At 54.0% G+C, this 10,555-nt stretch overlaps 1 protein-coding gene across 2 annotated transcripts; it reads right to left on the bottom strand.

Annotated features, from left to right (window-relative positions):
- Positions 1-80: 80 nt before the first annotated feature.
- Positions 81-10,202, bottom strand: Crtc2 (CREB regulated transcription coactivator 2). 2 transcript variants are annotated; one of them, XM_036191206.1, is made up of 14 exons: positions 9,941-10,202; positions 7,216-7,317; positions 7,027-7,143; positions 5,566-5,627; positions 4,888-4,956; positions 4,643-4,746; positions 4,525-4,554; positions 4,311-4,375; positions 4,157-4,206; positions 3,790-4,034; positions 3,046-3,452; positions 1,421-1,684; positions 818-1,004; positions 81-692 (listed from the first exon to the last, which is right to left on the bottom strand). In XM_036191206.1, exons 1-14 carry the CDS (start codon positions 10,091-10,093, stop codon positions 472-474), a joined length of 2,076 nt encoding a protein of 691 aa, XP_036047099.1. In that variant the 5' UTR covers positions 10,094-10,202; the 3' UTR covers positions 81-471. The 2 variants fall into 2 exon arrangements, 1 of the variants encoding a protein (XP_036047099.1); XR_004945284.1 differs by lacking the exon at positions 81-692 and adding an exon at positions 1,168-1,234 and having other exon boundaries at positions 938-1,004; positions 9,941-10,151.
- Positions 10,203-10,555: the final 353 nt, after the last annotated feature.

Here is a 10,555-nt window from a genome sequence, read left to right as displayed (position 1 = left end):
AATATAAATTAAAAAAAAGCATAGAAGAGTTTATGACATCAAACCTCCTTAGGCCTCCAAAGAGTCAACTACACAAAAGGTTTGTTAGGATTTTTTATTAACATATAATATATTTAATAAAAAATAATATCCACTCTGGCTCTCTCCTCCACTGCAAGGGGAAGAGAAATAGAGAGGGGCTGGCAATGCCCACCCTTATCTGGACAAGCCCTACCTCCAAGATTCCCCTCTCCACCTTGCTTTCCAACAGGCTCTGACCTCCAGACAGTTTCAAAGTTCCAGGTGCTTCAGGCTCTCCTTGTGCTCCCCAGGCCCACCTGGCCAAGCCCCTTCCCTTTCCTCATTTTTAGGATCCTTCATTCATATTTAAAAAGGATCTGGGGGCAGAGAGTAGTCTCTACTGGCCGGGGGAAGGGATGCAAAGGACGGTGATGATGGGGACAGGGCCATGAAGGATGGCAGTAAGGGCCCTCACTGTAGCCGGTCACTACGGAATGAATCCTCCACAGCAGGGTCAGGCAGCAGGGCACAGGGGTCACTCAGCATGGTTAGTCCTTCCAGGCCCAGTGGCTCCATGCGCAGCTCATCTTCCAGCCCCAGCCCCAGCTCCAACCCAGATGCTGACACCTCAAAGCCAGGTACTCCAGCCAAGGCTGCTGCAATCTCCTTAGAGAATCCTGGGGAGGAGTCTCCTGTGTGTAAAAGAGGTAGGTAAGGATCCCATCTGCACACCTCCAAAGCCCTCAATCCCTCCTACTCCATCAGTGAAGCTGGCAATTCTTCCTTCCACTCTCTACCACCACCCATGTCCCCTCACCTGTGAGTATGATATTGGGTCCTGAACCATGGCGGGAACAGTGAGTCAAGTTCTGGTGGTTGAGGACATGAGGATCCTGGGGGCCACTCACTGATCCCTCACTCCCTAAAAATCCAGGCCCTTCAGGAAAGGCAGGGGGATCCAGCACCAGGCTGGTTGATGGGCTCTCCATGTTGAACTGTTCCAGCTAGGGACACACAGACAGACCTTAATGAAGCGGGCTTCAGAACAGGGTGTCCTGCCTAGCAAGCCCCATCCACCCCAGGAAGAGAAGCAGAGACAGAGGGAGGTGAGAGCAAGCAGAGCAAGAGAAGCGAGCACGGGGCCCGAGTTAAGTGTGGGCACCGTACCTGCTGGGTCAGAGCATGTGCATGCCAGGCAGAGAACGGGTCAAGGCAGGAGTCATCAGAGAGCAAGCTGAGCAGAAACAGGGGCAGGAGTAGGGTCAGACACAGGAAGACAGGCGCCCCAAGCTGGCAGTGCTACGTTACCTGGGGAAAAGAGAGGTCCCATCCCCATCTCCCAATTCACCGTACCAGAGACCACTCAAATACCTGGCCCGCCCTCGGCCCTCCCATTTCAGAGCTGAGTCTGTGTACTCACATTCCCCAAGCTGAAGTCATTTATTGGCCGGTGGTAAGGCTGTTGCCCGTGCCCACTGGACCCAGGTGGGTACAGTGCCCCATAATGTGGCGGCCTGCCTGGGGGCTGTCCCCCTGAGGGCTGCCCTAAGCAGGCCTGAGAGGGCAATTGCTGTAGAGATTTGGGGGTGGACGGATGGGTGGGGATAACCAGACTTGGAGGGCTATATGGGTATGGGGGCAATCGCTGGTCAGTAGGCAGTTGACTGGTATCCAAGGGGACGCCCTGAAAAGAAAAAGGGAAAAATGTATTCTTCAGTGTGACCCTTCAAAAGACCTCTTAGGCAGAGTTCCCCACCCTCTAAGCTACAGCTGTCCTCAATACAAGCAGTGGTCCAACACTGTCAACTCCGCCCTCAGGAGCTTGAGCGGGAAGACTGTGAGTCTGGAGCTACCAGGCTCAAAGGGGGAGCTGTCTCCTGACTCTCTCCCCAAAATAACATTACCCTATGCTCCCATGGGCATTCTGCGAGCTGGTGGAAATGACAGAAAATGCTACTGAGATGTAGGTGCTAAAGGAGGCTGACAACAGGTTAACTCAAACCCACTCCACAAGTGAGTGTCCTAAGCCCTGGAACTTGACTAAGTGAGAACTGGGACACCTCACAGGTGACTGTTAATGCCACAGTATGGATGAGCACTGCTGCTCTGAGCCCTGAAGAGGCCAGAGGAACGAGAGGAAGAAAGAAGAGATGTGGAGACTCAAGCCGCCCTCACTGGCATGGATAGTCGTCTCTACAGGACAGGGTAAAGATGGAACACAGAACACACATCCAGGAAACAGTAATGGAGCAGGACAGAGGAGGGCAGAGAGGAGGAGAGGATTAGGATGAAGAAAAAGTGGGAGAAGTCTTTTTGTAAGATGGAGAGGGAAGGAAAAACTCCCTTAGCACGGAGGCAAGCCTGAAAAGAAAGAGAAAGGAAAGAAGTGGGCATGGTAGGTCATGCCTGTAAACCAAGTTCTTAAAAGGCAGAGGCAGGAAGGGTCAGATGTTCCAGGCCGGCCTCAACTATTTAGTGAGTTCAAGGCCAGATGAGCTAAGGAGACGCTATCTCAGTCACCTCTTCCTCACTTGCTGTGTAAATCTTGGGAAGTTACTCTCCTCCAGGCACCAGATTTTCATCTATTCAGTGTGAAAGGACTGGGCTCTATGGGCTCAGACTCTTGAACTCTGAATTCTAGTAAAGAAGGGAGATGGAAGAGGGTGGGACAGGACCGAAGTGACGAGGATAAGAACAAAGACAGGAGAAAGGCACGTGGGTAAGCTACACTGGTGCCTGTGCTAGGCAACGCTGAACACTGTGTATGTTAGTGGCCCTGGTGCTCAGAAAGCCACCTTGCTTTCTAAATGGGACTGCCGAGGCTCAGAGAGGCCAGTAACTTGTGAATGGGGACGAGCATCAAGAGGCAGAGCCATGATGGGAAGTCAAAAGGCTCGATGCCAGAGTCCGTACTCTCACGCATAGAGGGACAAGCCAATAACAGATGGGTTGGGATAGAAACGGAAGGGATGAAGGAGACAAGGGCCAGGGCACAGGAAGGAGAAGAAGGGAAACAAATGGAGGGAAGAAGGTGGCCACGCATACCTGAGTGATGGAAGACAAGGTGGGTGACATTGTTGGCGAAAACTGTTTGGGCAGCTGCTGTTGGGACCTTCTGGCGTCGGCTGGGCCCGCGGGCAAGCTCAGGGGGCTGAGGGGCACACGGCGGTGGCGGGGAGAGGCCCCAGGAGTAGAAGCTGGGTAAGTGGGGGCGCTCAGGACAGGAGATGAAGTGGATGAAGAGGAAGAGGAGGAGGAAAGGGCTGGGGCACTAAGTGACGGGTGGCCCAGGGAGGTGGGGGGCAGTGCATGGTGGGCCAAGGAGGAAGCAGGCAGTGATGGGTGACTATGGGAGCCCTGGAGCTGGGGTTGAGGACTGCTCAGGGAAGCCTGGAGGTTGGGGTTACTTAGGGAGGACTGTAGGGACGGGTGGCTAAGAGGTGAGTGAAGTCCTGCGGACACAGACAAAAACCAGAGATGCCAACGTTACTGAGGGGACTGGGCCCCTGCCACCCAGAATGGGTAGCAGCGACCAGACTACACGGCAACACAAAGTCCTCCCTACTCTGTCCCTGGCGGTGAGATTGGCACTACCCACTGGGGCTATCCTCATCTTTTACTAGGAAAAGCCACATCTCCCCATTCTTGCGGGGTGAGAACTGCAATGAGAGGGTATGGGGTGTGGGGTCGGTGGGCAGTCACAGGATCCCAGATCATGCCTCCTTCCCCTTCCCCTTCTAGCCAAGGAGCACCTGGTAGTCACGTGACCAGGACAAGGCCGCCACTCACCTGGTACATCATAGCTGGGGCCCAAGCCCAGACCCCCACTAATGCCCAAATGAGTCATAGTGTGGGTCAAATTGGAGGTACTGTTGCCCCCACTCAGGCTGGGGTAGACTGTCTCCTCAGGGTCCAGGGGAGTGGGCAGCGGAGGGGGGAAGTGCAGGTTGGTGAGGTCGGGTAGGGAGCCCCCCGTGTTCATGGCAGGTGGGAGGACAGGCACGTTGGCAGGCTGGTCAGGAGATGGAGAGATGCTGGGGAGGACAGAGGAGAGGAGACATGTAAGAGAGAGTGGTGAGAGAGGAGCAGAGACCAGCCGTGCACGTCTCCCTGTCCTGCCCACCCGACTTCACTCCAGCCTTCTAGTGGCACTCACTTGATTCCAGGGACTTCACAGGACCGAGGTCGGGAGGAGGATGAGCACAGCTGAGCAGAGAAGGAAGAAGGTTAGAAATGAGGACAGATCTCAGCGGGAATCCTGGAAGGGCTGGCCCCGGGACAGTGGGAGAAACCCAGTGGCCCTCACCTACCTTCTTAGCATCCCAGGGTTTCAGCAAATGCTTGTCATCTATCAAGTTCTCCTCAACAGCAGGGACTGGAAAGAGAAAGATGGTGATGGGATGGCTGCAGGAGACGCCAGTAAGGCACGACAAGGAGCAGAGGCAGGAAGGGACCTATTCCTGGACCCGAGACAAAGTCCCCGACACCTGCACTCACTACTCACAGTGGGTAAAGAGCACATACCTTTAGCATCCATCTCACCATCCAGAAAACCTGCATGGGATGCAATGACTTGGCTCAGCGCCTGCTTGTTTGCCTGCTCCAGTAAAAGGCTCCACAGCTACTCCCTGGGACCACCTACCTCCTCGGCGGCTGGGCAGGACACTGGGAGGTGTGGGGCCTGGATAAGTGTCTTGGGGGTTGGGGTTCATCACACTTGTGTGAAGAGCAGAGTCAGAGCTTGTCCTGTTGGAGGAGCAGAGATGAGTAGCAGGAATAGTCTTCCAGCAGTGGGATATTCAAACTGGGCTAGGAAAGGGGTGACATAGAGTAGGCCCCCAGAAGGCACAGGAAAGAGGTGTGGACTATGAAGTCAAGGAGCATCACCTGTTAAGTGCGGATGGCAGGCGAAACAACTGCCCCTTCTCGGCTGGGAGGTTGCCCCAGGGCATCATCCTAGGACAGAAAAGTTAGGAGGAAGGCGGCTGGCAATGGACAAGAAAGGCATGGGGGTGGGCCAATATGCAGCGGCAAGGGTGGACATCAAACGGCCTTGGTACCCGGTGTCATGCCTCTTTCCGGTTTTTCCAATGTCTGTGATCCATAAACCCCCACCCCTCCCCAATCTAAGAGATCTGGCAACAGAAACTCCCCTCTGCCAAGATAGGCCGAGTGGAAATGCTGAAGCCTAGCAAGTTTTCTGGACACCAGTACTGGGGTTGAGAAAGAGAAAGGAGGGGTTCAAAGATCCAACCATGTTACAGCACTCCACCTGGCACCCACTACGACGAGAAAGGAGCCATGTCCACCTGCATCCCCTCCCCCACACACCCCCGCTCGGCTATAGTTCCATTGGTTCTGCTAGCTGGACTAGGAGGCTTGGCCACGAGTGTCAACAGGCCAGGACTGGACTCTGACCACCTACCCAGATGCCCCACCCTCCCAGCTTGGCCCTTAGGAGAGGAGGTACTGTTGAACCCTCAGCCCAGTGCCTAGCCCACCTCAGCCCCTCTAGGACGTGTTAGAGACCGGATGGGTGGGAAATTCCACCTGCACTGGACTCACCTTCGCCAGCCAGACTCTGGGGGAGGAGATAAGTAGGCAGGGCTGTAGGGAGAACTGTCAATGTGGACAGCCGCGGTTAAGGAGAAGAGCAGAGAGGAGAGGTCATACAAGTAAGCCAGGTAGTGGTGGCTCAGGCCATAATCCCAATCAGCTGGGAGGCTGAAGAAAGGCAGCTCCAGGCCAGTCACACACGCACGCACACACACACCACGCACGCACACACACACACACTCACCACACATACACACACACCACACACACACACCACACACACACACCACACACACACACACCACACACACCACACATACACACACACCACACATACACACACACACCACACACACACACATACACACACACCACACACACACACATACACACACACCACACACACACACACACCACACACACACACACCACACACACACACACACACCACACACACACACACACCACACACACACACATACACACACACCACACACACACACATACACACACACCACACACACACACACACACACACACCACACACACCACACACACACACATACACACACACCACACATACACACACACCACACACACACACACCACACACACACACACCACACACACACCACACACACACACACACACACACACACACCACACACACCACACACACACACACACACACACACACACACACACCGTGCACACACAAGGAAGAGCAGAAGAGAACCCCAGGGGCTGTATCTCAATGAAGAAGGCCACCTAACTTTTTAGGCCCTAGCACCACAAAAACAAGCAAACAAAATGGAACAAAAATAGGCATGGTGGTCTACAGTTGTAATCCCAGTACTTAGGAGGCAGTACAAGGAGATCTCCACAAGTTTGAACCCTACCTGATTTCCCTGTCAAGTTCCAGAAAAGCCAGACTACAGAATGAAAGCACTCCCACCCCCACAAAAGCAGGATTGGTACCAGCACTGGCCTCGAATCTCAGCACTCAGGAAGCAGAGTCAGGCAGCTATCCATCTGGTCTATGCGGGTCAGCCTGGTCTACAGAGCAAACGCGACAACCAGGACCACACAGAGACCTCTCAGAAAGCAAAAACAAAACCAAAACCCTAAGGCCAAGTTTAGTAGCCGGAACAATCTAAGCACGTGACTGGGCAGGGTTAGGAGACAAACATGGTAGCTAGCAGTCTCTAAGAATGAAGTTCACAACAGATTGGGAGAAGGGACCAAATCTCCTCCTCAGGTAACAGGGAGCCTGCTTTACAAGACAGTGAGCAGAAGTAAGGCCAGCCAGGACCAGCACTACAGGGCACAGTCACAGAACACTAACTGCCTGTCACAAGAGCCAGATAAAGATGAAAGCAAGCAATAAAGTCAAAAGCTCCTTCCCACCATGAGTCTCCAGAGAGCCCCTTCCTACCATTCCTTTGCCCTTAAATCACTTGTGAAGGATATGTGGCGGGGGTACCGGCGAAGCGGGGACACCATTCTGCGGGGATCTCGCTGTACCCGTTCCACCAACCCATGGTGCCTAGTGCTCCGAGAGGAATCCAAAGGTGAATGGAGGGGGCTCTGCCAAAAAGGACAGGTGAATCAGCGGGGAAGTAGCGTGAGAGCCTACACTCTTGGCTGGTGTCCACTCACCTGGAACTCAGGCAGGCCACAGCCGATCTGGTTAACATTGGGCAGAGAACCACCATAATGGGAGCTTCTTGTATAAGCCAGGCGAAGTCTCTGGGCCTGTAACTGAGGTAAAAGAGACAAACGGTATGTCAGGGAAGGCCGGAGCTCTGCTCCTCTTGGCCATCTTTGTCACTCCTCACATCTGCCAGAATAAAGACAGTGATGAGGAAACATCAGCCAGGCCTGGTCCAGACGACCCACCCCTTCCGCAGCTTTCTAATCAGTGAGCTCCCTACTGCCTGGCAGAACCCTGCTAGGCAGGGCCTGACACTGCATGGCCTGTCTCTGTCTGCTGGTATCCCCACTGAGGCAAGTCACAAGATGATGGCCTGTTAGGCACCTCTGCCTTCATGGCCAGATGTCTCCAAGACTAAGCAGAAGGCAGGGGAAGACCAGAAGTCGATGCCAAGGATCCATTATTGCCAGTTTCTTCCCTTCACACTCTGAGGAGCATAAGCTTCCGGGATCTGCTGCTTTTCCAGCTTTAGAACAAGGCTGCACAGAGCCTGCACACCCCAAACTAGACAACCAGAAAGTGACGGTTCTTCTGCTAAAGGAGAGCTGCCCAGACCAAGTACTCACTGAACGCTAAGTGCCTGAATTGGCAGGGTAGGGAGGGCACAGTAGCCTAGTCCAACTTGGGTAGAGCCATCTCCTCGAGTTTGTGGAGAGGTCTGCTAAGGAAGTGAGACAAAATAACCCTCGGTTGGCCATAGTTTTAGTCTCTCTATCTCATGCCCCTCTGTGTGAGAGATAAGTGGCTACTTCCAAGGCTCAGATGCTGCCCTCAGCCAAATAAATAGAGCTAGGAGAAGGGCATGGGAACGAGCAGAGCAACCAAGGAAGGGAATGCTGAGAGCTAGAGAGCCACACTGTAGCGCAGAACTAACCAGAACTGGCTTTCTGTTCCAGATCAGCTCAGGGCTCCCAGAGGGTGATGCTCATCTCTGGGAATGGATGGAACCTCTAAGTCCTCTGGTGGTCTATGCCCAAGGGCTGTGTCTGCCTCCCTCAAGCCCTTCCAGTTACTTAGGTAACAAACTAAGCATTGCACTCCAAGTTCAAGGTGCTTGGCTCTCCAGGCTTTGGCTACGTATGCTAACTATATTTTACTGTATATCAGAGAAGTTAATCAGCAAAAGCAAAGTAGGCAGAAAGGCCTTTTGATAATCAAAGCATCATAAAAACGGAAGCCCCAGCTTTTCATTCCTCAACAGCTTTTGCTTGCACACACAAGCTTTGATAGAAACATGGTCCAGAAGACAAAGCCTCAAGCTCTCCCCTGGAAATAAGCCTCACTCCCATCTTTTTGTCTCTGACCTCCACTATGATCAAAAGCTCTTAAAGGGAGCAGTCAAAGGCTCATAATCCTCATGGTGGTTAAGAGCAGGTTATACAACTGTGTGCACGCACACACACATGTACATCAAATCTGCCTCCCCACTTAATCTTTCTTGAACTCCCAGAAACTAGAGCATGTGGTCCCTAGAAAATCAGAGGAAACACTGACACACAGAGAGACAGACAGACAGACAGACAGACACACACACACACACACACACACACACACACCACACACGACTCAGAGTCAAGGGAGATACACACAAAAATACAATCAGTCACAGTCATACACAGAACCAAGGGGCCTTGTAATGTGGTACTTATGTTCCACCATCTCCTCTCAGACCTTTTAGCTCTTCACCATGAGAGATCATTTCAATTTTTAAAATAACTGCGTCCCTAAATTAGGGCTGTTTACCTGCAAACTCCTGCCAGCCCACCCCACCCCTCTCACGTCCAGCCCCTGGGAAGCAAGAAATCAAGGTGGGGGTGGAGGTTCCAAAGCAACTTGGCAGAGGCCTTAAAATTCTTTGTGGAACTTCCTAGGAATGAATATTTCCCACACACAGAGGACTCTAGAAAGCACTCCAGAAACTGACTCACAGATAGTACCATCTCCCTAGAAAGTTCAGCACATCACCGGTGAAAGGATAGGTGATCCTTTACCCAATCTGGCAATCCAAAGCTCTACCTTTCCTCCCAGACGGCCAGGGCCAAACACTAAGAACCATTCTGTGAGCAATGGTCCTCACCTTGACTCAAGTCAGGAAACCACACGAAATATTTGAAAAAGGAAGCAAAGGGACGGGACACAGGAGGGGACTTCCTGTCCCAATATACCCAGCACAGCCAGATCAAACCACTCGAGGGGCCTTTCCCCTAGGAACCTAGACGCCGTTGAGTGTCCCAACAGAGCACAGGCCCTAGTTTGGGGACCACAAGTTCAGAAAGGGCCAGATTAGGGGCAAGCAGACTATGCTCCCAACCCATAATCCATAATTGAGGATGCTTCAGTGGAGTCTGTGAAAGGACGCAGCCAGAGATGCAGAAGAACCGTTCCACGGGCGCTGGACTTCGGCAGTCCATCTTCCCTCTTCCGCCAGTCCTGCCTCACACGTAAATAACTCGAACCCAGTCTTCCCTACTTCCCCAATCTCTCCGGTGTTCCTGTCTTCCCGGCAAAATTCGTTTAGCTGACCCTCGGCCCTCACCCCGCGCCTCTCCGACCGCGGTGCCCGCTGCCCTAGCCGCGTTCCGCCTCCTGCCCAGCGGCTCCCGCCCCCGCCCCGCCTATCCGCTTGGCGACCGCTCCTCTGCGCTCGGGCTCCCCGGCGCGGCCCCTTACCCGTGTGGAGCCGATGTCCATCATCACCTCCTCGAAGGCCGCCGTCTCCTCGGCCTGACGCTGCTTCTGCAGCGCGATCTTCTCACTAAACTTGCGTGGATTGGACGCTGAGGCTGTGGCCGAGCCCGGCCCGTTCGCCCCCGACGTCGCCATCTTACCCCCGCGTCCCTCCCCGCCACCTTCCCAGTTCCAGCCACGGCCTCCGCCGCGGGCCCGGCCCGGGTCCTCCAGCCGTAGCAGCCGCCGCCGCCGCCGCCTCCGCGAGCCCGGCGGCTCTGCCCCAGCCTAGTCCTGACCGGTGATGCACTGCCTGCCGGAACTTGTAGTTTGTTTACGGGCCTCCTCCACGCCCGCAGACACACAGCGAGGGGAGGAAGCGGACTCCATTTCCCAGCAGTCCTCCCGACCTCGGGAGGCCGGCATCCGCACCACCCCTCACCTACTCCCAGCAGCGCCGCAAGCCGGGAAAGGTAGTTCTACTACAGTCCTGAGCCTACCAACGGGAAGGGGCAAGAGATTCGTAAAGGAAGACTGAGAAAACGGAGAGGAAAGGAAGGGGTGGAGACAGAAAGGGAAGAAGGAAGAGAGGAAAGAAAAAGTTGGTCATCCTCAGTA

This window comes from Onychomys torridus, chromosome 6 (genome assembly GCF_903995425.1).
Source record: "Onychomys torridus chromosome 6, mOncTor1.1, whole genome shotgun sequence".
Lineage (NCBI taxonomy): Eukaryota > Metazoa > Chordata > Mammalia > Rodentia > Cricetidae > Onychomys > Onychomys torridus.
The sequence above is the reverse complement of the archived record's forward strand: the minus strand, read 5'-3'. Positions and strand labels throughout refer to the sequence as shown.